General features: G+C 42.4%; 1 protein-coding gene across 7 annotated transcripts; it reads right to left on the bottom strand.

Moving 5' to 3' along the window:
- Positions 1 to 495: 495 nt before the first annotated feature.
- Positions 496 to 25,976, bottom strand: MATR3 (matrin 3). 7 transcript variants are annotated; one of them, XM_079319760.1, is made up of 15 exons: positions 25,886 to 25,975; positions 17,193 to 18,281; positions 12,871 to 12,932; positions 12,302 to 12,343; positions 11,950 to 12,053; positions 10,706 to 10,758; positions 10,091 to 10,216; positions 9,430 to 9,555; positions 9,077 to 9,247; positions 7,721 to 7,852; positions 6,448 to 6,491; positions 5,581 to 5,974; positions 3,723 to 4,110; positions 3,011 to 3,132; positions 496 to 1,555 (listed from the first exon to the last, which is right to left on the bottom strand). In XM_079319760.1, the coding sequence occupies exons 2-15, from the start codon at positions 18,081 to 18,083 to the stop codon at positions 1,505 to 1,507; spliced, it is 2,706 nt and encodes a 901-aa protein (XP_079175886.1). In that variant the 5' UTR covers positions 18,084 to 18,281; positions 25,886 to 25,975; the 3' UTR covers positions 496 to 1,504. The 7 variants fall into 7 exon arrangements, with proteins under 7 accessions (XP_079175886.1, XP_079175883.1, XP_079175882.1 ...); XM_079319757.1 differs by lacking the exon at positions 25,886 to 25,975 and adding an exon at positions 25,715 to 25,858; XM_079319756.1 differs by lacking the exon at positions 25,886 to 25,975 and adding an exon at positions 25,554 to 25,850.
- Positions 25,977 to 27,997: the final 2,021 nt, after the last annotated feature.

Below are 27,997 nucleotides of genomic sequence, written 5' to 3'. Positions count from 1 at the left end.
CAATACGAAGTCACAGCTGGAAAAACAAGTTCTCGAGGCTTGACTTGCACACAACACTCTGTCCTGTGTCTGCTGGGTGTGTCTGTGTAATGAACAACGTTAGAACTTCATCAACACTTAGCCTCCTGCAGCCCACACCCCTTCCAAGCATCAAAGCCTCCTGGTGCAGGCTCAGGCTGGAAGAACTGGCCCCAGTCTGCTTTATCTGCATGAATGGGATGTGGCTTCAGCTCTGATGAGAACAGAACTCCAGAAATAAAAGTGTCAGCAGAATATACCTACCAGGGCTTTAACAAGTGATATTTTAATTTGTTTGGAAATGCAAGAGGGTTTAGGGAAGAGAAAGAAGAGTTATGCAGGAAGCTGCTGAAGCACAGGTGTTAAAAACATGCACATTTTAAAAAGAGAGCTCAAGTTTTGCTGTGGTGGCGTGGCACAGGATAAAGAGTTCAGCAGACACTCTGGTTAACATGCCAAACATCTATAACAAATCACTGTGGTCTAGCTTTGTTTATTGGGAATCACTTTAGTAACCTGAAGTCACAAATAAGCAGTAAATAACAAAAACTACAGATAAACACAGGTTACACATGCAAATCCTGTTCACATCTCACATGTGCAGGTACATTAAGTGCACAATTCTAAAGAGTCTTGACAAAACCAGGTTTTAACAAAAAATGGTGTTAAAATGCAGGTATGAAAACTTCCATGTGAAGAATATAAAGATACCTTTGTCCCTTTCAGGACTCCAATGCTGCTTTGATATACCAGAGATGTACGACAGTGACGAGATTCAAGTAAAAGCAGGAAGAGCTTGAGGAAATAATACTGGTCAGAGAATGGGCATTTACTTCTCACTAAGAATACACTGAATAGCTGAATAGGAAAGTCTATCAAGAGCTTAGGAAAAAAAAAAATCACAAAGTTGTAAAGCTGACTAATCACTAATTTTCCTATTTGCTATAGATAACAGCAGTGACATTAAAAGAAACTGCAATTCAACATTTAAAAATGCAACTTACATTTAAAGACTTTTCCAAAGTGAAATGCAATGACAGCCTTACACTCAAAATTAAATAGCTGCTAGGCTCAGACCAAAATACGGAATGTTCTAGATAAAATAAAAATACAGTATTACTTTTCATTTTTTATTCAGAATGGAACTGAAAGACAGTTTCTGAAGCTTGAAAGTAGTAAGTTTCATTTCAGTCTTCTTCTCATACATGAGCTTTCCACAAGGGTGCAAGAATTTTTTTTTCTGTAATAGCTTGAAGTGTCAAAACGAAAAGTTGTTGCCATTCTCACATTAAGAACAAATTGTTGTCATTAACTTAACTGCATATGGTTTTTGCTACAACATTTAACACATGAACAGACCTATAATGCCTACTGGATCTCACTAAAACAAAAAAAAATACAGTATTTCCATCTACTACTTGTACTGCTTTTAAAAAAGATTAACATTAAAAACAAAGCCACGTTTTCCTTACAGCCTTCCTTCTTCTTAAGCTTCTTTCTTTTGCCTGTATTCTTCTGCCATTTTATCCAGAATTTTCTGTTGAAAGAAAGCAGTTTTATTGGGGATATATTCAAAGAGTTTCTCACAGGAACAACATAAAGAACACAAACATAAATCCAATTTCCAAGTTTAAAATCTGTGAACATTAATTGCAATTGCAAAGGTCATAACTAACAAGGCTGGCACTTCTCCCTGCCCTGGATTGGAGCTCTACTTGGCAAGCCAAGGGAATTCCTTCCCTTTTTGTCATGGACTTGTGATATGGTTCTGCCACTTACCTGGGTGGAATGTGCCCTCTACAGAGGCAGGGACACAACATCCCCCTCCCTGGAAGTCTGAGGAATTTGGTACCACTTTGATGACATTTGGTAGCCACATCAATCCACCTATTTCATATCTCCTGCCCTCCAAGCAAAAGAAACTCCCAGCTCCACAAGTGCCACTGTGAAACAGAAGTTGAATTCCCCCCTTCCCTCCCCAGTTCCAAACCCCACCACTGTCACACAATCACCCACAAGCACCTCACTGATCATTTCTGCCATGGAAAAAGCAAAGCAAATCATGTTTCATTCAAGTAATAAAGCTCACAAATTGGCAGAATTTCCCCCCTTCCCTTTTTACATCAAGGCTTTAATGTCCCATAAGCAGGTACTTCAATGGAAACAAACAAAACCAAAAAAATGCTATGGTGATGGATGAAGTGGATTTTCTTCCTACAAGATCCTGCATGGGAACTGATTTTCTCATCTACTCCTTCACAGTGTTGTTTGTTTGGTGACAATTTTTGTGCCATCTGCCTTCCTGGGCTCTCTGTTTATTTAGGGGTTCCCTGTTACTACAAGAAGGTAAATATTTGAATTATGAGGTGCTATATTCTCCTTCTCTATGGAGCCCCTGGGTTTTGCTTTCAACTCAGGGATCAACTGCCCTGAAATGCATTAATGTGACACTGCAGGACTATCAGAATTCCTCTGGGATTGCCCCTTCCTAGAGGTCATTTTGCAGCTCACAGTATGAGGTTACAGCAGCAGCATTGTCACTCATGCCATGCAATCATGTGATACCTCATCCAGTTAGAAAATGGAAAAAGTGCTCACAAAATCAGAAGTTGCAAAGGTTTTGGTGTTTTTAAACCTATAAAAACTTCATCGACTGGTTGAAAACACTCTCAGAGGGACAACTGGAAGAGATCTGGGCCATCTGTATTTAGTCAGCATTGCTACTTCTAAGCCTGGCCTTATTCCAATTGGAATTTCCTCTTTAATCCAAATTTACAAGACTAAAAAAAATGCTGGAGCCCCTCTTTAAACTTTGTATTTTGCATTTTATTTTCACAAGATGACGTTTTAGATAGGTCTACCTAGAGTTCAAAGTTATAGAGTAAGCCAATTTCCACTGCCTGAAAGGTACTTTTTATTTTCAGTCAGTCTTGTTGAGCTCTATTCCCCAGAAAGAATCAAGCCATTTAAAATGAACAAGTTTTTGCCTTACCTTCAACTTTTGATAATGAGGAAGGCTGCTGCAATGGGTCTTTTTTGCAACATCTTCATTTGTGTAGAACAGGGAACACAATTTGCAATAAAACCCTGTTTTGGGTACCACATAATTCACACCTAGAGGAGTAAACACCACAAAATAAACTAAGAGATCTACTCTACATCAGTTCTTTTAATGTCATATGTCATTTCAGCTAAATCTTAAAACCATAATTTACTTTACATTAAAAACTGCTTTATCTTTAAAAGTCTTTGTTTTAGTTTAGTCAAGCAGGGGCCTAGTAGTAACTACATATGTGCAGGCTTTTGTTTTTTTTTTTAATTTAAAAATCAACCTTTGAGATTAAGGGTCCATTTTACTGGTTCCTTCAAGAACTCACAATGTTTTGTGATTGGTTTTGGAGTACTTAATATGACTCTGAACTATTGTCGCTGTTGTGCTTTGTGCTAGGAAATGACTTTGTGTTGCTAAAAGATACCACTTTCAATTTCTGCCTAAGGAAAGGATTATGAAAAACGCTATGAAACAAAGGAAAAAAGGAAGAAAATACTCAGTTTGGGGCGGGAGTGAAGAAGGGGAAGGAGGAGGAAGCCCTAAAATGAAAGGCTATGGGGCAATGTATTGCCAAAAATAAAAGTCAGATGAAATGAGAAACGCTACTGCGATGCACAGAGACACTTTGGAAAAGAAATGGAAGCAGCCTTACCCACAGGAATGTTTGGCTGGTATGGCCCAATCCTGAACTCATCTGGGACAAGAGGTTTCTCCAGGACACTCTTTGTTTCCTGCTCGCCCTGGGGCTCTGTGCTTTCCTGGGCGCTTTTCTCACTATCCTGCGCTGCCGCAGCATCAGTGCCCTCAGCGCTTTCGGCCTTGGCGCTCTCTTCGCTCTTGGTGCCGTTTTCTAACGTCTCACTCTCCTGCTCTGCCTCCTCCATCTTGTCCACCTTGATCTCTGCCAGGCTGTCCTCGCCCTTGGCCTTGGCTGCCAGCCCCGACTTGCGCAGTTTCTGGTGCTCCGAGTCCTCCTCGTCGCCCACCTCGTCCAGGGTGACAAAGCCCTCCATGCTGCGCGGGAATCCACCCACGTAGCGCTGCGGGGACAGGCCTGGGTCAGCTCAGCCTGCACTGCTGCCCCTCCTGAGCCCCCCACACACACACAAACACACCTTCAAACTCCTCCTGCCAGAGCCGCCTCGCTCGCTCGGTGTCACTCAGCTCTTTCTGTACCCCTGAATCAAGGATTCCCTTTCACAGTCATTGTTTTGCCACAGCAATGTGATTTCACCTTAAAATCTCAAGCTGCAAGTTCTTTTAACATGAAACACCTTATGACCTTACGTGAAAGTAATTATAGAGTGCACAAACTTTGTTTCTATTTGAGAGTCCTTGAATTCATGGGCTGAATAAAAGGTAAAACCTTACCAGAACTATTCTGTCCCCACAAATGGAATGAAAGTTCATTAAAAAGAATTAAAAGCTCTTTTCAAGTAGTAGAAAGCTTAAAGCATCCACATTAAAACAACCACTAAAACACAAACAAAACCCAACCCAAACCCACCAACCACCCAACTGCGAAGGCCGCTGAAAATCCAGGTTTCATTAGAAGAGGGACTGCTTAAATGCTGAATGTATAGAAATGCTCCTGCTGATATGGAGATATCACTATTCCACACAGTTAACAGCAACTGTGAGTAGGACTGAGGCAGGATTAGGTTTGTGAATGTGGGTCTTCAAGGAATGAAGTTTGGGTCTGAAGCAGTTGATCACAGCCCACATACTATATAAGGTACACTAAGAAAACTGGGAAATGCTGTTTGCATGGCCATTTCAGCACCATCATCCAGGTTCCTGACAAGGATCCCCCAAAACTGAGATCCATGCACATCTCATTCACTAATGAGGAACATGCCCTTCCTGCAAAACATTCCAAGCCAACAAATTACTAAAACCCTGCACACCACTCCACAGAACTGAGTATGATTAACAAAGCAGGTAGGACATAAAACCCAACAAGAGTGTGGGATGATGTGGTGAGAAAAAGGAATTCACAGCAAGTAGCCTGTGACGGGAAACACTTTGAATCCAATTTTTTTTCCCTTTCTCTAGAGAGGAAGGGGCCCTGGCTAACTGCAGACGGCCCTACCTGTCTCTCAGTGTAAGGTGTAGCTGTACATGCAGTTCTGTCCAAGCCCAGGCTGGCCTCAAATCCATAGAACATTATTTTTTTAACATAATTTCTGGGCTCAGGAGAACAGTTCCTGGCCAAGTATTAGTCAAAAAAAGGTGAGGAGAAAAGCAAGCAAATCCCCAGCAAGCAACAAGGGTAGAAGCCCACATGTTGAAGGTTTCTGTCAAAACAGAACCAGGGACTTGCAACTGAATTCATGTGCAAGTGACATCCAGTGAGATCTTCCATTTTCTTCACAGCAGCTTTAACCCCTATTCCTCTCCAGACAGGTGTTTTAAAGACCCCCAGGGGAAGTTCTGCAACAGAATGCACATGGTGTGCTACCTAAGTTAGACTGGGCATCCCCCACACAGCACCTCACAGTGTGAGTTACCTTTTTGAGCTTTTTCTTGGCTGCTGGAGTGGCTGCAGCATTCCCCTCAGTTTTTACAGTTGCATCATCAGGTGTGTCCTTTTTTTCCTCAGTAGCCACATCAGCTAAATTGGCAACATCTGCATCCTCTCCTGCTGAGCTGCCACTTTCTAACAGTGCTGCTGCCTCTTCCTCATCCACCAGCAGCTCATCTTCAGACTCCAGCAGTAAACTGGGCTCATCTTGCTCTGCCTGTTCCCCACTTTTGGCACCTGAAGAAGGCTCAGCAGCATCCTCCTGTTTCTCCTCTTTTGCTTTTTCTTCTGCATTGCCACTTTCAGGTTTCTGAGCAGGTTCTGTTTTGGACTTCTTATCACTGGGAGAATCTTTGCTGTCTGGGGAATATGTTCTCTTTCTGTAAAGAACAAAGAAAATTGCTGCTTGTAAACCTGGAGAGAGCCCAGAAATTACTGAAGAAAGAGATCATATTTCTTTAGAGAAGCCTGGAAACTACTGGATTTCAATTCAGAAAATGGAAGGCTGAGGGAAACCCTGAAGGACATCATTCATTCTTCAAACACACAAAAGGCTGCTCCAAGGAGAAATTATCCTTACAAGACAGGACAACTGCTTGTGGGTTTAAATTACAGGAAGGCAAGGCTAATTAGGGACTGCAAAGGATTTCCTGAGGAGCCTGAAGAGGCTGTGAAATCTCCATCATTAGAGGGAGAGGGTGCGTAGCATATTTGAAACAGTTCATCTCTGGGCACAACCACCAACCATTTGATCTCAAAGCTTGCCTGATTCTTTGGTATTGTTTCTATACTCTGAATAAGGTATTTTCATATTTCTTTTAAACAACATCATGCTTTAACAATAGGAAATTACCTGGTTTTATCTTTTTTCAGCAGTTCAACTCCTTTGTTTGGAATCTAAAATAAAATTTAAAGAAACAGAAACCTGTGAGTCACAATAGACTGTGACTTACACAACTGCTGCAGCATTAATTCAGACCAGAATCCAATCCAGTTTACAATCCAGTTTACAGCTACATTAACCCCCAGAACTCTGCCCATGCCATCCACCAACTGATCAGAAAAGCTTTTATTTCATGTCAGACAGAACCTAACCAACATAGAAATGCCCTGCCTTTATTCACAGTAAGGATTCAATACAAAACAAATGGGATATCCTCCTCCAGGAAAGTGCCATACAATTCCTGGTTTGTTTATGAACCAACAGCATGAAATGCAGGCACTGGCACAGATCACTCCTAAGCTGTACTTTTCTCCCTGTCATTAGTGGAAAACCTTTAGCAGACTCCCACCACTTCACCTGTTCCTGAATTACTGACCAGGAAATGTCACCTGTAGGCAGGAACAAGGAAATCTATTCAAACTGTCACCAAGTGCTCATTTTGCTGTGCTCCCATGTGCAATGCTAAGATTTATTCATGCTCCACAACAAAGCTGATGTTTCTAGGAGACAGCCTGACAGTTCAGATTTCTCCTGCTTGTATTATTCCAGAACTTTATTATTATCACAGAATATTCTGGGTTGGAAGGGATCCATAAGATCATCAAGCCCAACTCTTCAGTGAATGGCCTTAAAGGACTGAACCCATAACTTTGGCATTATCAGCACCATGCTCTGACCAGCTGAGCTCATCTCAGTTTTCTACCTCCTGTCCAGTCTGATGAATAAACACCTATAATTGCATGAATATTACCCTGGTGTTATGTAAAAAACTCCTTTCAGTCAACCTTTCCCTCCCTTTGTATGAGCTGCATAGGCAGAGGTGCAGTTCTGATAGATTAACTTTTCACAAACCTTCTTCACTTTCAAAGAGGAAGAAAAAAAACCAAAAAACCCAAAGGATCCCACATTAGAGAGTGTTCTAAATGGAGCAATTTTAATTAAAATATACATAATTTACCCTAAAATCTGAACTATAGTAACTGTTTGGGTTTTGTTTCATCTGAAAGGAATATCCTTTAACTCATCCTTGTAACCCCACACTGGTGCCAAGTAACTGCACTTGAGGAGCCAGAAAAGATTAAAGCCAACTGTTCAATTTCACATGCAACTCAATAAGCAATGGCTGGCATCTACTTCCCTTTACATCTTGAACTGCAATTAAAAAAATACAAGCACTCCTTACCCTCAACACCAGTTTCTTGTACTTTTCAGATAAATCCACTTTCACACATCTGCCTTGGAACCAAAGAGCTTTGTTGGCACAATGCTCAACCATGGCCAAAGCATCTTCTCTGGTCTCCATCTCAATAAAGGCCTGAAAAGATTAAAACACACATTAAGAAGAACTCTGAACCACACAACACTTTTCCAGGCAAAGTTATTTAACTTAAAACACAAATACTGAAACAAAATGATGAGTTTCAGCTACATCCATCCTCAGCAAACACTTTAACATTTACCCAAGTGCTCTACAAACCCCAGCTTTTCAATTCAGAACATCCCAGAGATAGTTCTGAAATTAAACAGGCATTTTTAAGATCTGCCAGAAAACTCACCATAAAGTAAAATATGATTTGAATAAAAAAGCATCAGCACAATGAAACTTATTTAGTGCTGATGTACCTGGAAAATTCAGGGGAGCTGCGAGACTACCTCTGTATTTTATTTTGGTTTTTTTGAGAGAAGCCTGAAACAGAAAGGCAGCAACTGCTGCTCCTCCAGCTTTGTGGGGAGATCCTCTTGGGAACAAGCCTATGGCATGCTAAGGTTGCTGAATGAGCTTTAAACAAACACATCTGGGCTGGAGTATCCTTGCCAAAAAACTGAAATCTGTTTCAGCAGCCAACTTAGACAGCAAAGAGATTTTGTTTTTCCAGTGAAATAAGGTCAGGGAGGACTTCCTAGGAGTCACACAACAGGCTAGTAACTTTTCACTTCTCAAGTGTGGCATTAGGGGATTCAGGCACCCATCTCTTTGAAAAAGCAGTGGAACTCCTTATTTTACTCAAGGGAGCAACGAACTGGGACAGCAAAGCTGAAAAAAAATTAGAGCTAAGTAGTTTAAACTCGTGTATATTTATAGAAATCATGTCCATGCACATCCAAAGCATTTCACTACACACATGCAATGGTCTGGCTTCAAATCTTTCTCTTCCAAGCTAGAAAAGCACAGGACTGCTTTTGTTTAGTTTTAAAGAATGAAAAATAAAGGGTAATAAAAGAAACATATAACAGTGGAATTGTATTTATGTTTCGTAGGTAATGGTTTTTCAGCCCTAAAAAACCAGTCCCAAGGTTCCACAAAACCTGCATAATCAAATAATTAAGCCTCCATGCTAAAATACCTTTTTTCTGTTTTTAAAGCAGCTCATACTCCAGGGACATTTCACAGGAAGTTCCAAAGCAAACCTCCACCTAAAACCCTGGGTTATTGCCAAACCTATGCCAGAGCAGCAAGTCCATGCACGCCCCAACCGAATGGGTAATTTCCCAATGAAACCCCCTCCAAGGCCTGCCCCAGGGGCTCCCCTGCAGTCACCTGGCTTTTCATTCTCATGAGGATGTAGTTCTTGATCTTGCCATAGGGCTCAGCCAGTTTGAGCACAGCGTTGTCCGAGTAGCCCGAGTGAGGCAAGTTGCTCAGGTGGATCACACGACCAAGCTCTGGCTTTGGTGGCTCAGTCTTTTGGTCAGGTTTACCCTCTGGTTTCTAAGATTAAAAGGGAAAGACATTTTTTAAGACCTATATATATAAAATATACATGGCTCCCTTGATTAATTTGGTGCATTGAAAAGGACAGAAATTAAGAACAATTTAAATGCAGCAACCTTATAACACTGAGTGCCCCAGATTAAAAAAAGGCAATGCCAAAAAAAGCAGAAGTGTTTTACCTTTATTCTCTTGTATTTCTGTGACAAGTGGACTCTGACTGGTTTACCAAACACCAGGGCAGGTGTTGTTGAATAATATTCCACTGCAGCCTGGGCATCTTCAGTGGTTGACATTTCAATAAATGCCTAAAATCATACAAAATCAAATTAAGAGCTGCTCTTTTAGGAATCTAAATTCATTTCACATTTCCAAGCTCTTCCATGCTTCCTTTTAAAAATAACTGCATCAGAAATGAAAACTGCTTTTTTGTTACAACATGAACTGACCTGCAGAACTTGGCACAAATTTCAGGCATTTTATTTAGGTGCACAAACAGAACTATTTCATTTGTTTACATTCCACCTAGATTAAGATTCAAAACATTAAATTGCTTCCTGCTTTTTCCACTTCTGTGGTAGAGCTTTTTTTCACACTTCAAAATAAGACACACTCCATAACACAAAGTAAGACCAAGTAAGTTTTCAGACAGTTTTAAAGCAAGAACAGAATGTAGTGGTGTTGAGAAAGTAATGACCAACCAACCAGGAGTGGAGCATTTCTGGAAACACACTCCTCCTTCCCCACATGCCCCTTGTGGCATCTCACTGGTGGCTGAGCAAGTCCTGTTTCAAAAACAAAGCTCAGACACCCCCAGCAGCAGTGTCCTGGGACCCAGCTTACCTCATTGATTTTGTTCAGGATCAGGTGATTTGTGATTATCCCAAAAGGTTCAACGAGCTGGAGCAGCTGATATCTCAGGTTCTTTCCCCTCTGGAAATCCATGATGTGCACAACTCTGCTTGTTTCCTGTTGAAGACAAAGCATGAGCACACAGCATGAAAAACCTGGGTACCAGCAATGCTAATGCCTGCCAAGGCTCTGCTCTACTGCTCTGTTTAAATTGTTAAAAATTTTGTTCTCTGTCTTCACTAGGGACCAAAACAAGATGTATCCAAAAAGGGCACAGAATTTATAGAGATTTCCAGAGTAAAATGCCTTCCATGCCAAAGCTGCCTTTCCTTAAGTTCACTTCTTACAGCTTCATCATGAAGAGAATGTCTAAAGAAGTTCTCTACAGTTTTGGAATAAGTATTTGTAGAGTACTCAACACAACAAACCCCCAGTCTCATGCCAAAGCTTCAGTACTTCCATCCACACAAATTCTAAAATAGCACTTCCAAAGACAATCAATTCATTAAAAAAAACCCAAAACAACCCTAACCAAACCAACACCTTTAGAAAGCACAGAAAATACAACAAAAATGTGAGTTAAAAAAAAAGAATTTTAATACTAACCACTCTGCCCTTCTGCATGTGCCTGGGTCCTTGCATATTTCCATTTCCAGCTCCTTTAAGAAATTAAAAGAATGAACAATCTTAGTTCAACCTGTAAGACTGGGATTAACATGCCTCATCACAAGTTCTTAAAAGATATGTCAACTTGTAAAATCAGAGTGAGATTATGTTCTAAAAACTAATTATTTCATTGCACTCTAAAAGGTTTTTTATTTATTTCAGAACTCTTGGAACTTGAGATCCTCATTCCTGCTCCTTCTCTTTACTCTAAGATTAGAAAAAGAACTGCATTTATTGCTGTTCAGAAACAGCAGAGAGCAAGTACAACCCATGGGAAAAAAAATCTCCTGTTTTAAATAAGATTTGCCAGAGGAAAACTTCTCTGTGAGATTTCTTTATCTAAAACACAGTTTTTAGAAATGAGGGTTTAGGTTCTAAAAACATCACCTATTCAATCAGAATATCCATTAAAACAACCAAAACCAAAAAACAACAAAAAAAACCCAAAACCACCACACATAAGCAAAACCCCCTTTCAAGTAGTTTGATCTACAGTTAAAACTGAGATATTTTGAAAAATTGAAAAACTATTTTGAAAAATTAGGTGTTATTTTAATGTGATTAAGTATGAATGCATCTATCATCTAAAAAATACCTAAAATACTTGTACTCTGTCAGGATATCCAGGTAAATGAATCAGTTTTGCTCTTTCAGTCATTTGAATTAAAAGGTAGGAAATAAGAGCATCAGGCAAGAATCTGATTCTTAACCTCCTTTCCTGAGAGGAAAAAGCTTGCATCGTGCATCTTCCCACTTCTCACTTGGTATTCCAATTTATTTCTCAAATTCACTTGAAAATAGGGGGGAAAAACACTTAGGATACTGATTTCTTACCAGAAAACTCCATCAACATGAAGCTACTCAGAAGACAAAAACCTCCTACACAGGAAAAAGAAAATCCAAGTGCTCAACATGGGTAGCTTAATCTCAGTTAAAAATCACCAGCCACAGGGAGTGGGCAGCTGGCAGAAAGGTGAAGTGTGGTAAGTTACCCTGAAGACAGGGAAAAACTCAGCACCAGTCTTTAGTCCCCTCGCCAAAGTATTTCAGTTCTAGTGCTGAGAAAAGCATTTTCTTTTGTTGTTTTAAAACACTGGTGACAAATTAAAATAAGAGTAAAAAAAAATACCAAAAAACCTAGCAAGAAATGAAGCCTGGTGAAGGTAGGTGCCTGTTGAGGTTACCTCTGGGTCCAACAGGAGGTCCTCCAAGATGGAATGGAGGTGGTGGTGGTCCCAAAATTCCTGGTGCAGGGTTTGTAGATTGCTGCAACATAAAGGGATCACCCCTAGAAAGAGGAGAAAACACAATGTCACTTTAAACCAAGAAACTGTGAAGCTTTCATTCACAGAACACCTGAATTTCTGCAGTTTCTATGAAGACAACTCAGGTTACTTTTACTGCTGCCCTTCAGCTGGAAAACAAAGGAGGAATCCATGTAAACCAAAAGAAGTGTGCCGTTTCACATAAAATGTTAGGAACCTCCTTAGCTTCAAATAAACAATTAGAAATGCTTCAAAATTAATTACTACTTACATTCCATGTCCTGAATCACTGTCAGGATTCCATTCTGGGTATCTTAAAAGAAACAAAATTAAAAGAAAATATAAATAGAGTGCAATCTCCTCCAGCTGTGTAAGACAAACAGCAACACCTGGAGGTGTAACACAGCTGCAGCACAGGCAACACTGCAGGCCCACAGCCAGAGCCATGAGCAGCACTGACAAATGCTGCTCTTCAGGACAACTCCCTATTGTCTGCAGAACTGCTAGTTTTACAGCAAAAAATGCTCAAGTTGGTGTCAGGAGCTAGAATTACAATAGATTCTCAACAGCTAAGTTCCAGCTGTTACATACACACATCAGGATTCCAAAGCTATGAACCAGGATCCCTTTTTGTCCTGAAGATGTTCCAAGCTGTTTTTATTCCCTCCAAGGCACAGGACGTTTTCTAAACCTGCTTTGTGCAAGTTCTTTAGAATCAGGGAACATCTTGAGCTGCCAAAGAGCCCCAAGGATCATGCAGTCCAACTGCTGGCCCTGCACAGGAGCCCCAAGAATGCCAGGCTGTGCCCTCCTCCCCAGTTACTGTACTTCAGTTCATACATTTCCAGCAGCAGCTGACAGCGGCGGCTGTGAGTCGCTCCATTGATGTGATGGTTCCACTCCTGCAGCAAAGTAAACAAGGCACAATTAGCAGCCACACATGGAGTTCTTCCTACAAAGTCCTGGCCTAAGAGCAGTGTCTTGTCTTTCAGATCCATAGTGAATGGAATCTGTTTGTGGTGCTTGGAGGAGACACTGACTCTGGACCTGCCTCTTCCCTGCTAACCTGGTTGATGGTGTCTGATGGGAACGGGGCTGCTCCTGCCTCAGAGTGCAAAGCTCCCTGCAAAACTCCAACCAAGGCACACAGGGCCATGGCAACCTTTGGAACTGAAGGCTGTTTGTTTGTCTTCAGGCTTTTCAGAATTTCCTCTACTCTGCTTCATTCCTCAGACTTCTACAGATTAATATGAAATAAACACTCCAATTTTTAGAACCACAAAGAGGCCAAGAAATTGCACGGAATTCAGAAAGGAAAGACTAAAAGAAATCTAAGTGCATAGCTAGGACAAACCAGAAGTATACAGGTGAAATATAAAATATATGACCACTTGAAGGGAATAATAAAGGAAAAAAGCAGATCTAAATTAAGATGGTATAAAGGAGAAATAATGAAATTAAACCAAATCATCCAGGTAAAACTCCTGCTGGCTCTGGTTTTAGCACTACAAAGGAATGAGGGATTTCTACTTTTTCTCTGCAGACTGCTTTAACTACAGAGGGAGTTGCTTATTTTAGTACCTGATCTCTGTATCTTTATACTCTTACAAGTAAGAGCACAAGTCTGTGCTTTATTCATGTCTGTGAAGTGACAGAAGCTCTGGAGTTTCCCTGCTGCACATCTGGGAGGCACAGCCTGACCTTCACTCTGCTGCTCCTCAGGGAGGAAAGGGACTAGCAGAGATAAAGGGGAAGAATCATTCATGAACCTTGGGGCTGAAGGTTTCTCCAACTGAAGGTTTTTTCTTATCAGTCACTATTTCAACCATGAACACAAAGTGCACTGCCAAGTGCTTTATGTGGCTCTTCTTACATGTCTGTCTCTGCTCAGCACCCACAAAGGATTTCTGCCTAATACCTCATCTTTCCAGATTCTTGGTCCCTGCCACACTACAGCAATCCTGGGTACAGTGAGACATTCCCAAGGCTCACTGTAGCATTTCCATATGTTACATGCCTACTTGCACTTCCCATAAAGGAGAAAAATCTGGATTTAAGGTCTCTCAAAGTACTACAGCATTACTCCATGATGCTCCTGACACGAAGCAAGATGAAGTCATCCCTTTTATCAAGATGTAAAATGAGAGCACCACTTATTCTTGTCAACTGTACAAGATGTAGGCTCTGCAACTATAAATAGACAGGCAATTAGGATGAAAAATATCCACCAAAAAAAAAGAAAGAAAAAAAAAAAAATCGATGAACCATTCAGTATGAAGTTTCTTCACTTCAACACTTGCTAGCAAGTGTTAGCACTACACTCTAGAAAAGAGTCCTTTAAACCCCAAACCCCTCTAAACCTGGGGACACAGTCAGTAAAGCCTCAGTGGCTGGTTCCACCATACGTAACATGCTTAGAATCTGTCTCAAGACAAAACTGATACAGAAGATATCTGCAAACTACAGGCAAAGTTTGGGAGATTTAATCCTCATTCAAATGCTTTTAAATTGGCACTAAAGGGGGATGTGATTATAACTACAGATTTTTCTTTTCCCCAGCAAACAATGGTAGCTCATCTACATGAACTTTCTGCTACACAATTCCTAATCTGGATTCCTTTTGTGCCTGCACCCATTTGAAAGGGACCCTTCCCCAGGGTTTTGGGGCACCAGGATATTTGTATTTACAGGAACTCATTAACATGAAGGCCCCAAGTTAAGTGAGAGAAGCTGAGTTTCTGCAAACCCAGCTTCGCCTTTGGCTCAGTTGATGCAAGGCAGAGGACACACTGTTCCTCAGAAAATGAGGCCACACTCGAGCACCTAATTTTAGCCAGCCATCCCCCAGGGCCACAGCCAGGTTGTCCCTCTGAGATGAGCCAGGTTCAAGTGTTTCACCACCAAATTCATCTGCTGGGGTTGCTCAGCCTTTGTCTCTGGCAGGAAAACAATCCCTCCAGCTCTAACACCTCATTTCCTGATAAAGGGATCAGGATTGATAAAATGCCTGAAGTAACTGGGGCACAATTTACTTCTCAGACAGAAAATAAACTCGGTCTTAAAATACACGCACATCAAATTAAAGAACCAATTAAGAACATCACTAAAATTAAAAAAAAAAAAAAAGAAAAAAAGACTAATCTGCCAATTTAAGTTACACTAAGGATGTTTAACACCTTGCTTGCACTTAAAATACACATGGCTTAATCAAACACTTTTAAAAATCTGATATTTTTACTTGGAGGTGGGGAAGACAAAATCTTGTTACTACAGTAATAAATTTACATAGTCCCAGCTATGAAAAGCATTCCCTTTCTGCTTTCCATACATTTTAGTTCCAATCAGGTTACTTTTAAAGTTGTTTTACTTGATTGGATTTTGTGGGAGACACAAAATAAGGAGCTCTGTAATGGCTGGGTATACAAAGCAGAGGAAAGAAGGAGAGAAAGAAAAATTCTTGTGGTGACATGATTTCTGAAATCAGAAATAAGGCCCAAACTTGGGTCATAAGAACCAGATGAGCCAATCCAAATATTTTATTGTGTACTAGCAATTTTTAAGTCAAAGTATATTCCTAAAAGAAAAAAAAGCTGTACATGTTACAGAAGAGGTCATTTGGTATTCCTCATACCTGGAAAGGTATTTCCATGTGGATATCCTTTCATTAGATCTGCACTCCAAAGCACACTAAGAGCCACGAGCCTTTAAAATAAAGATCTAAAAAGACCCCTACTTACAGGACCACTGGGTGCCATCTTCAAGGGCCTCAGAAGTTAATGTTTTCAATCTAACCAAATGAAGTCCTTTTACAGAACTGAGCATGGCAGCTAAACTGTTAACACTTCAAACTTCAATGAAAATAAACGTCAAACACAGGAGACAAGAAACCTGCATTACTGTATTTTATATAAAAAGTAATTAAAGCAACACAAGTTCATAAACTGTCAGATCAGGTGGAGCCATACAGCGTGTGCTCTAGAAGTGGTTTGATCCTTTCCTTGCAGGGACAGAGTAATTCTTGTGTTTCAAAAAGATGAGATGTACAGAACAGCACTTTTTGAGAGGTAACTGCAAAGAAATGGTTAGTAACAGCAATTCCACATCGCATCAATTTCACAGTAATAGCACGTATTACGTTTTCAATTGAAGGCCTTCAGCTAATTAGCCACTAATTGTGACAAGAGGGGCACCGTATTAGCCAATTAGCCAATTAAATTGCCTAGTATCCTGGAAATCAGCAAGATGAGTACATTGGAAAAGGTGAAAGTGAGAAGGCTCTGAAAACACCATCTGAATCATGTTGAGTAACCTGCTCCCTTTGCAGAGCTGCACTAGGCGTGGATATCTAAGAGGGAACCTCAGCATCACCGAACACACCCGAAGATCCACTCTACTGGGAGCCAAGTAAAGAACACTACTAGGAACACAGAGCAGGATACTGCAACAGCAGACTGATTGCTCGGAGAGTCTACAGGGATAGATGCAACATGTGACAATAAAAAGTGAGTCTGAAGTGTTCTAAGAAAGTTGTGAAAAAAGGAGAAAAATGACAACAAATTTCAGCCATAGTATGAGATAGAGTGTTAAAGTGAAATTAAAAAGGCAAGAATGAGCTAATCTAAAACGTGGTTTTTACTTTTGCAAATAAGTTCCAGGGCTCTACATTAACTCTTTCCCTCTGGACAGGGAAAAAGCAGAACTGTGCAAGAATGCAGCTTAACTACACATAAATCAGCAATCAAGACAGATGTGGAGGAGAGCTGAAACTAGCTTCCGGAATGGCACAGCAGATACACTGCAAAAAAAACCCCAAACCAACCAAAAAAATACCAAAACCCACCCCAAAACTGCTTGAATGCCAGATGTTTGTGGTTAAGAGAACATGTAGATGTAAAATATAAACAAGATATCCCAGTAGATGATAGCTGTTTGACTTGAAGTTAAGCAATCTGGGCAAATAAAATACATTAATGTAAAGCCCTGGTTTACAATGTTTGTCAACAATTAACCTTGCAAATAAACCCAGCGCCTTTTTCACTCTCAAACCAACTTTCAGATCATTTCAAAAGCAACCAGGCCATAGAAATAATTAAAGAAATAAGTAAAAACAGAACAGATACTACAACGTAAAGGAAAATAGAAGTATCTGGTGCATAACTCACCTTATTAGAATGAACTGGCATATCACATATAGAGCACAGATGGGGATAACCCTTCGGTAAGAATCCATGGAAGTCTTCAATATTGCTATTTGGAGGAGCACCTCTCTTTTTCTCAAAGAGAGATCTCTCGGGACCAGGACCACGACCCATTCTGTCATACTCACTGTCAAATTTATGATAGTTATGCGAAGTCTCACCATAAAAAGATTCATCCCTACACCTTTCTCCATCTCTCAATCTGTCATCTTCATAATCCATTCTGTCATAATAACCAGATTCTTGAGAACGACTTCCATGGTCATAGTCAACCACTGGGTTGAGACTAGGACCACGATCATCAAAGCTATCTCTTCTAAAATGCCTTTTTTCTTCCCAATCATCCCTAGGTACTCTGTATGGTGGTTCCCGTGTGGATGATCTGCCATCTCTACCATAACCTTCTTCAGCTCTCCTCCTTTTAAGTTGTAGAAGGATCTGAGGCAAGTTTTCAGGAGTGATCTTGTCCTCGGGATAGCGACTCAGTTCATCTAAGTCTCTATCAGACAGACCAAAGCTGGCCAAAATGTTTGTGGCCTGGTCTGCATCTCCACGGTGCTGAGAAGACAAAGGGAGCGGACCTCTACTTCCAATGTTAAATATAGACTGCAAATTATGGGAAGAGGTACTACCAGAAGACAGTGCACTATGAGATCCTTGTTGGTTCAATGAAGAACTCATTCCAAGATTCATTAAGCTAGCAAGGCGAGCAGTACCCTGGTTCATCCTTCCAAGAGATGCTGGCATATTTAAAGACTGGGTAGCAGCAGCAAGAAGGCCTATTCCTGCAGAGAGGTCACGCCCATGACCTTGGGAATCCCTACTCAGAGATGACTGCTGGAATGACTTGGACATTGTAGAACTAGAGCTTGTCTACTTTACGGATCAAAAAAATTTCTTTTGGCTTAGTTCTGTTTTGTTTTTTTTTAAGATGGCTGCAAAGAGAGCTCACACTAGAAAGCTAGGCAAACTTCACTTCAAAAACGGTAACGCCAAGAAAGAGGATCAATAATGACTGCAGATCTTCTTCAAGCTGAGAAACACCAGACAATTCTGTAGAAAAACAAGCAGTTTTAGTCATAAATCCCTTTAAACAGATGCAGTTTTAAACTTATGCATCATGTTGATCTAAAAAAACATTAAAGATCTCAATCTTACAAGGCTTTTATCACATAACAGATTCAAGAGGTACCCAGAACCTACATATATTATTGCAGATAAAAATACAGTAGTGTTTCCTATACATGCTACTCTTCTTCCACAAAAAGCTACTTTCACACTGATGAAAAGTGAATTTCAGAAGTTTGTGATGTCTGAAAGCATCTATCAAGTTTACTGACATGTAAGCCTTGATCTCTGCTTAATGGCTTTGTTCATACCCTACCATTACTGTACTCTGTGAGAAGAACACAAAAAACTTAGGCCCATAGAATTCAAGATGACTTTGGCATATTACACATATTTGAAAATGAAACCTGTACCACCACAGAACAGGACGAAAGAAAGTTAAAAGTAACTGAAGTTTGGGTAAAAAGTTTCTGCAATAAGATCTGTAAATAAGACCAAACATAATATTCAATCTTTATGCAGTCAAATTCCAATTACTGATGTGAAGACAGATGTGAACAAGAAAAACAAGTTTTACATTTTGCAGGAAGTAAACAAGACCTCTTGTTCCAATTGCAGTTATGCTGCTAACAGCATTTCTGAAGGGAATCTTTACTCTGTTACATGGCAGCTGTGACATCAGCCTGTACTCTCAGACCTCAAAGTAAAAAAGGTCGGGCTTAGTGCTGGGATGGGAGACCCAAGGAAAACCCTGCTACAGCAGGAAGAGACCCCAGTGAGTCAGGAGATGGCACCAGATCCCATGGCACTGCCTGCCTGGGGCTGGCACTGACACCGTGACCACCTGTGGGAGTTAAAGCTCCTAAAACTCTGCTCACAAGAGAGAGGTGACTCTTTAGTGTCCCACTGAAATAGTAACCTAGTACTCCAACATTTGGTTCAACTGCACTTACATGAAGTTTAAACTAAGCAGTCTATCAATATCCACAGCACACTGTAATGAATATATTGCATAGAATGTTCTCTTAGGGCAGAGCAGAAATAACTGCAATACTTCACCCCATCCTCCTCCAGCCTTGGGACAGATACACAAAGTTTAAAGCAATTCCACCCATGTGAAAATATTCCAGCAGGAATAATCTGTCCTTGGGTCCCTGAGGCCACTAAGCCCTTCCCAGAGTGGGCAGAGCAGTTCTGCTTCTCCAGCACTGCCCCTGAGGAGCACATCAAACACAGAATCATTTGGAAAAGAAACAGGCACAGACTGCACAGCTGCAAATGAAGTCAGCTCCCAAGAGAACAGGTAATTTGGGGAGGAATGAAAGCAAAGACTTTTCCTTGAAGAGACCAGCTCTGCAGAAGGCAATGGCTCTTGTACTGGAAACAGAAGGACAAAGGTCAAGGTTAGAGCTCTCCATCCCAACTGCCTGCTCAACCCACAGCCTGCTCCAACAGTGCACAAAGCTGAAAAGCACTTGGATTTTCTTTCTCAGCATGTTACAAAATTACGCATTTATGTAAAAAACCCTACAGATTCCCCTAAAAATACACAAAATACACACAACTCACACAACTCCACCTTTGCAAACTATCTCCTTTATGCAATTTGCTACATACTCTGTCATCAATGCATCTAAACTCATTTCAGCTACGTTTTAAAAATTCACATACACTGGAGACACTTAAAGGAAGCTTAACTGTGTGCCATTTGTTAAGAAAAAGAGACTGAGAAACATGGGGATGAAAATAGGCTGAAAAGTTCTGAGGCAGAAGACAGAAAAACACTGCAGAAAGCTTCAGAGGAAAACAGTAACACAAACACATGGGGAGCATACCAGGTGAATTCTATGGGAGATGTCCCAGAGAAGGGGCCCACACTGGAGGAAACCTGAACAGAAAGCAGTGAAGAAGTCTATTGCAAAAATTAAGACTCTTTGGAGTTCAAACACAGAGGAACTCTAATATTCACCCAAGTTCCATGCTTTTATCTTACATTCATTCAGTATTCTTCAAAGTACTTTTATGACAATTTTACAAGTTAATCCTTATTCATTCAATTTTAACACCTAAATTTCCTCCTAGTTCATTCACACACTTTCAGAAGGATTTGAAGCTGAACTTACTGGGTTCTTCATAAAATCTGGTATTTCCAAAGGGCTTCCTGAGCCTGCAGTGATTCCACAGATCCCCTGTGGTCAGGACAGGCTCGCCGTGTCCTGCTGGTAGTGCAAGGACCCACACTATTCAAGTTTCCACTAAATCAGGAAAGTTCTCCACTTTTCAAAAACATCCTTTATTTGAACAAATGCTGCCTAATCCTCTTGTCACAGCTGTCAACTGGCAGTTCATTGTGTGCTGCTGCAGAGATTAGCAGGAACAAACCCCATGGCACCCCGGGAGCAGGGATGGTGCCCGGCTGAGACCCCACAGCAGAGCTTTACAGAACCACACCCAGCTCCTGCAGCTGCAAACACCCAAGGAAGGGCAAAGGAAAAATCAAAATAGGAAAGATGGCAGAAAAACCAAGACAAAGACAGACAGGGACAATTTTATGGAAAAGCATGAAGTGGGACAGTAAGACAAGTGTATGATGAAGACACAGCACACAGTGCTAGTCAGGAAATGTCCTACACCCAATTAGGTACTGAGCACTTTAATCAACAAATGTGAATATCCTCAAAAAAACACTAATTATCACACCACTCATCTTGCAACTGCTGCACCCCACTCCTAACCAAGCCCATCCCTTAAGACAATGGAAAGAGGTGGGGGAAGGTCTTGACTCTCACTCCAAAGGATGTTTAACTTCCACAGGGTCAGGTTTAAGGTGATCCTAAGGCAGCATTTCCTGTGTTGCTGCTTCCATGCCAGGATGTGACAGAGACATGTTCTCATGGAGCAGGGCCAGCTTTGGAGAGAGGTGCCATCCACTGAGTCACAGCAACAAGATGGGTAGGACTGAACAGAGCTGCCTGAGAGCCAGACACAAGTTAGTTGAAAGTGTTATGCTAATTGTTCTCCACTTCATTTCAGCTACACTGGGAACAGACAGGCTTGCAGATACACCTTTTTTTTTTTAAAAAAAAAGATCTGTGGACAGAAATTTGGCCATAGTAAGATTTGAAAATATATAATATCAAGCAATCTAGAAATTAGTTGAAAGTCAAAATGTTATTAGATTTCCAGACAAATACAGACAATGAAAACAATTTGGATCTCTAAGTTGCAAAAGAGATTTCTTTCTATAAAGGCAGACAACAAAAATAAGGAATTTGAATCCTACACAGTACACAGTTATCAGAGCCCAAAATGAGGCTGATTTTCAAACACTATAGAAGGTTTTTCCTCTTAGTGTAAAATCTAACTTTTCTTTTCAGTAAAGCTTACAGAATTCTTGCTCCAATATTAGGTTTGACCTGAGAACAGTTTAATTTAGTATTTTATATTATATAGAATTCTTGGAATATACTGATTATGATGAACACAATAACCTCAGCTTGTCACCTTTTATGGAACACAAATAGGCTGAAAGTAAGTCCCCAGCTTCCTATTCCTTATATAATTTTAAGGGGGTTTTAATATATGCATAGTTACTGCAATTTTAATGTTAATCTTGGTCTTAAAACAACTCATCTTTTACCCATTCCACTATTTACAGAAAAATGTCTTAAAAATGAAAAATAACTTTTCACTTTCTACTCAGTTTCACTTTCAATTCAAAACACATTGAATTTGAACAAATAAATTCAATAACGGCAAAAACATAAAATTATCTACAAGCTGAAAAGCATACTCTAATTTTTTAAGAACTCAATGCTTTTGCAGAACATACACACCCTTTGGGAAAAAAGTATCACAGAAGTTTTTGGAAGTCTGCTCTTTGCATAAATATCTACACGTCTTTCTCCTCCTCTCTTACACATTGTCCTTAGTGTGGCAATCCCTTCTGCCACAGGAGAACTCTGCTTCTTCCCAAAACTGGCTGCAGCACATCACTGCAAAAAGGGTTATTGAGGGAAGAGATCTGGAATTTAGACAGGCAGCCCCCCATGCTGCTCTGAGAATTAATGGTAGCAAGGAAATTAGAAGCAGATGTTATCTAGTTGCTGAATGACCAAGTACAATGGATTTCAAATGCAAGGGATTAACTTTTGGACAATACAAAATAGGCCACTGTCTTTGCAAAGGAGAAGGAGGACTTGCCCAGCAGCCTTAGAGAAATGCAGATTGTGGCTCATTTCAGCTCCCAGTGTTTAGAGTGGTTATTTAACACAGGCAAGAAAAGCACTCATCTCGTTCAAGACACCCCAAAGGTCATGCCCTCAGAAACTTCAGAAGCACCTGGCACAGGGGACTCACGCTTTTTCTGGGCACAGATTAACCAGTCTGTTTCAGGCACAATAACTGGAGGAGTTTCAGTTCTTAGGATTATGTTTAGCTTCATCCCAGGGACTTCCTTGATCAGAGGAACACAATCAGAGAGCTGAAGTGACTGTAGCAGAGGATTGCTTGAGAACAGGGAAGTGTGATATCCGTACAAGCATATTTACAAATGTGAATTAAAATGACTGGTTTAGCAATCAAGAATCTTAAAAAGACTTACAGTTTTCAACATCTGAATGCAAAAAGTAACACAAAAGAAATGGGTTTCCCACTTCTGATCATTATGTAATTTAATATATTCAACCAGCCCTCTTTTGTAAGAGGTGCATTTAAAAAGTGCATTTATTCCTTTGCAGAAAGAGAAGTGAAAAACAAAAAGATTCCAGGAACAGTAGTGAAGGAAGGCAAAACCCATGTATTTTTGGAAAAGGAAAGAAGTAACACCCAGAAACAATAGGTAACTGCTGGCACTGTTTGCCACATCACAGACACCTGTCTGGCATCCAGCCATTCCTTTCTACCACTTTCAACCCCACCAGCAACTTCAGAGTCCCCAGTCTCCAGTAGGACAGATGCACTCAGGTTGCTGCAGCTCCAAAAAACTCCATGGAGCCACTAGCAGAGGGGCTCTGCCAAAACCAGAGTCTCTGTGGAATGCTGGGGGATTTCACTAAGAAATGCTGGTAGCACAAGGACACAATCCCCTTCATCCCCAGCATATTTTGTGACCAACAGCCTCTCAGAAACCAAAATTTTGACACCAACCCCTGAACAAATGACAATTCAATAAACAGGTCCTACAGAATGTGATTCAAACACAGACCAAATTTTTACCATTAAAAAAAAAAAAAAACCCAAACTAAAAACCCCACACAAGTTCTGTGTTCTGATCTGGTAAACTGAATTTCTGTCTGCCCCCAGGCATTTCCAGGGCTGGGATAAAATCCTGTTCTTTCCCAGCTGAAATCCTGCTTGAGGTTGCAAGTAGTATTCTAACTGCAGAGGAAATTCAAGGAACTGTTTCACTGGTTCAATGCTCAAAATAAAACCCCTTTTGTTGAAATTATGACTGCACAATATGGTACTTAAACACTCACAAACTAAATTAGTTCAGAAATATCATGAAGTATTTGCTTTTGTTTTCAAGACTTGTTGACTTAGAGAGCTGATGAAGAAAGGAAGCAGCACTGAGGCTACAAAAAACCACTTATAAATGAACAAACTGAATGGAAATAATTTAATTGCAGCTCTGCTTGCAACAGCTTCTCTCCTGGATTTGCTGAGCCACCCTGTCGAGTATTACATTATAAAATACCTTTGTATTCCCCAAATCTCTCAGCAGAGACATGTGCAAATCACAGCAAAGGGCAGCACACAGCTTTTCCTAATTCCCTACCAAATTAATGAGTGTTTTTATTTAAGTGCAGTTCAAGTGGGTATAATATAACAGCTAAATGGAACTTCAGTCTGGAGCCCCAAACTGAATCTTCTTTCCCCCTCTTTAATTTAAGTTTTTATCTTTGCAAACATGGATATCCACACTTTAAGGACACATTTAGGAATTCCTCTGGAGTTCTTTTCCCATCATTTAGTCCCAGGATGTGTGTAACACCAAGTGCACAATGCAGAAGTACAAACACTGGCTTATCACTTCACAAACATGTCCAAGGCCTCAGTGCCAGTATCCTCACTCAGAATTCAGTAATGAATCATTCTGGGACGTTCTTGTGATAAAACACAGAAGTTCACTAACTTGGAAACACAATAAAAATGTTAGTATCTTCCACTACATGTTATCAAAACTATTTGGCATTTTAGCACATTGAAAACTTAAATATTAACATGTTTCAAAATATGAGAAGATTAAACCACTGAATCAATAGATTCTTTGTAATGAAGCTTCTGAAAATGCACCCTTTTCTTCTCCCCAGGGAGACTATACAGACTGCTTTAAGAAACTTACATTTTGGACCAGAGCTGCTCCCTACTTATCTGACTCCAGGAAGTTAGCATCACCTACAGTACAAAAGAAGCCTGAAGAATTTAACACTGAGTAAAAAGAATAAAGATCGTTCAGCAGTTTGAACCACTATGAGATACTTTTTTCCCAAAGGTCTGAATCGTGGAAAGAAAAACAGTCACACATTTGGAACCTGAGGGATGGTTCAGCTTTCTTTCAACAGCGTAAACGCCTCATTTATCATTTAACAAAGCAGTTTTTCAGGCTCCCAGAAAGTTCTTTTCAAACTTTGTATCTCATTACTCAGACTCTGGAAGCACAGTAGGTACATTAAAGAAACGGAACGTATCAATCCACCACAGGAACAAAAAAACCATCCGCGCAGCTTAATCTGTAAGCATAGCCGGCATTATATGAAAGTAAAACTGAGTAGAAAGAGGGGTCAAACGGCTGCCTGCACTGTCAAGATTCTTCTCGCTCAATTCATTAATTCTTAAAGGCAGACGAGCATCAAACCCAGCAGTTTTAGACTCTAACGGCCTTCAGGGAGTTAGGGAAGAAGGGGAGAACAAGGCCGCCTGCAAAGCGCGGGCGGGGCGCAGGGCAGAGCCCCAGGCACGGGCAGCGCAGCGGAGCCGGGTCACGGCTGCGGGCCCCGGGCGCGGGGCGCGGCGGCGAGGGGCGGCCGGGGCTTTGTTCGGGCCCGGCGCGGCCGCAGTTCCGGCTGGTGGCGGGCGGGGGCGCCCCGGGGGCCGCGGTACCGGCCGGGCCGGGCCTGCGCGTGACCGCCGCGCGCGGCCCGCGCCCCCCACCGCCCCGCCGCGCGCTCCCGCCCGCCCCCCACCCGGCACGGCGGCGCAACCGCCGCGGCACCCCGAGATGGCGGCGGGCAGGGGGCGCGGCGCCGCTCCTACCTGCGGGCCGGCGCCTCCCGCTCGGTGCGGCGGGGGAATGGGGACGGACGGCGGGAATGAGGGAGGGAAGGAGAGAGGGACTGAGGCGGCTGCGCGAGCCCCGCGCGCGTTTCGCCGCGCTCGCGAGAGCACGCCCGCCCGCTGCCCGCCCGCTCACGTGCCCGGCGGCGGCCGCCCCGCTCGGCTCCGATCTCGCCGGTGAGTCCGCGCCGCTCCCGCCGCTGGCCGGGACCGCCCGCCCCGCCCGCCGTAAGGGATGTGGGGTGTGGGATGGGGACGGGGAGGAGACGACGCCGCCGCTACGGCTCTCGCGAGACGTGCGGGCCGCTCACCCTGCTCTCGCGAGAGCTCCGCTGCACCGCGCGCCGCCAGCCCGCCGCCCGCGCCCCGCTCATTGTCTGCGCTTCCGCGGGGCAGCATGGGAAGGCGCGGGGGGCGGGGCGCGGCGGAGGCCACGCCCCCCGGCGGGAGGAGTGCAGGGTCCGGGGGCGCGGGGTTCGCGGCTCCCCTTGGCTGCTTCCGGGGAGCGGCCCCGCCGGCACCGGGGTGTGCCCGGGAAATCCCCGGGGTATCCGGGGTGCCCGGGACATCCAGAGTATCCTCCGGCCCCACGCTGCTCTCTGTGTCCCAGAGCACGCTCACCGGCACCCAGCCCGAGGCTGCTTTGAGCACAACGCAAGAGTCACCATCGCTAAATATTCAAAACTGGGCTCTCGCTGGCTGTGAGGCGCGGTAGAAAATTCTGGTAAAAATGCCCTGCAGCCCATGTGCGCGGCTGCGCTGTTTCTCTGATCCAACATTGCCACCTTGTGCTGGAGGAGGAGAGGTGCCTGTAATGCTGCCCTCCTGAAATCCGTGAGTTGTGACCGAAATACTCACACAAACCCTCAAGTACTATTCATTATCTGAATTTCTTTTGCAGCCAACATCTTTTTTCCCTATTTAATTTTGTGGCTAAGGAACCTGTCTCTCCATTAGCATGCTGGGTTCCAACAGGTTTACGAAGGTGAGGGTGTGTATGTGAATTCAGGGAAAGTTCCAGGAGAAAGGAAAAATCTGCCTCTTCAATTCATCACAGGCTGATTTTTCTTCTCTGTAAGTGGCTGGTGAGCATAATAAAACAATTACACATTCGGTATTTTAGAAAAATGAAAATGGTACAATATACATGTCGAAATAATACGGAAATGCTTAGAGAACAATCACAAGAAATCCAGCTCTTAACAAGCTCAGGGTAAAAAAGTAATTAAGTGCTCAAAAACAAGCCCATCAATCTGAGTTAGCAATCCTGTGATGCTGCAGAGCAGTAAAACCAGAGCAAATGTAAAGCAATTCAGCTACTTTTGCCTGGTAGAAGTCATATATAGATTGCAAAATGTATGGTGCTCCTAAATAGAACCATAAATCATCTTGGCATTTCCCAAGTACAAATGCAGGTTCTGCTGCATTTCCTGGCTTTATTTCACTGCCAGTCTTGGACCTCATGGGTTCTCTTCCAATTCCCTTTACTGTGCTTTGCTCAAGGCACCAGAGCAGGGCTGAGGTGACTCATTCTGACCTTTACCAGTCACTCTTGTGCTGCACGGTGCTGACTGTCCCCCTCCTGCTAGAGTGACACCCTGAGCTCCAGACCCCCAAACCTGTGCTGACCAATGCAGAACCTTCAAGACATCCCTATTTTTTATTTTCCAGTTTTGCACAAAGCTGGAAGCTGGACATGCCCCAGTCCAGAACCCTCCGTGGGCAGCAGGGGAGGGGAATTCTGTCCTGTCCCTGTGCTCAGGTGAGAGCCCAGCCCTGGGAGGAGCTGGAGCTGCTGCAGCCAGGCCAGAGGAGGCTCCAGGATGGGCAGAGGATGGAGCAGCTCTGCTGGGAGAGCTGGGATTGTTCACCTGGACAGGAGAAGCTTTGGGGTGAGCTCAGGGTGGCCTTGCAGGGCCTGAAGGAGCTGCAGGAAACATGGAGATGATTTACAGGGGATGGAGGGACAGAACACAGGGAATGGCTCCCACTGCCAGAGGGCAGGGTTAGATGGGGTTCTGGGAAAAGAGCCCAATATTCCCTGTTTTCTGCCAATTTTGGGAATACCTGGTCCAGCAGGAGAGCCCCCTGACATACTGAGTGTTACTTGGCTGCCAGCAGACAGGATCCTCCATCTAAGGGCAGCAGGCACCCACCTGGGAATGAGGAAAATTGCTGGGCACAACATAAATCCACAGGGAAGCCCTTGATTAGTTTTGCAGGAAAAAGTTTCTTCCCTAATGTTGAGTATTTTAACAAGTATTGCATGTACAGTGTAAAAACTGCATTCAAAGCTTCGGGTATTCAGGTGGCAGAAGGACTCATGGCTAAACATTTAGAGAGTGTGAAGAAATCTAAGGATTATTTCACAAACCCAGGGTTTCCCAGAAGATTTTGTGGAATCCAAATGGATTCAAATCTCA

This window comes from Erithacus rubecula, assembly GCF_903797595.1.
Source record: "Erithacus rubecula genome assembly, chromosome: 16".
In the NCBI taxonomy this organism is placed as follows: domain Eukaryota; kingdom Metazoa; phylum Chordata; class Aves; order Passeriformes; family Muscicapidae; genus Erithacus; species Erithacus rubecula.
Note: the sequence above shows the minus strand (reverse complement) of the source record. Positions and strands in the feature narration are given on the sequence as shown.

Excerpts from the sequence above, each read along its gene's own strand:
- MATR3 (XM_079319760.1), bottom strand. The coding sequence starts at position 18,083 with ATGTCCAAGTCATTCCAGCAGTCATCTCTGAGTAGGGATTCCCAAGGT. Across the intron at positions 10,217-10,705 it reads ACATGCAGAAGGGCAGAGTG|GAAACAAGCAGAGTTGTGCA; the intron begins GTTAGTATTAAA and ends TGTCTTCAACAG. Across the intron at positions 4,111-5,580 it reads CCAAGAAAAAGCTCAAAAAG|CGCTACGTGGGTGGATTCCC; the intron begins GTAACTCACACT and ends CTGTCCCCGCAG.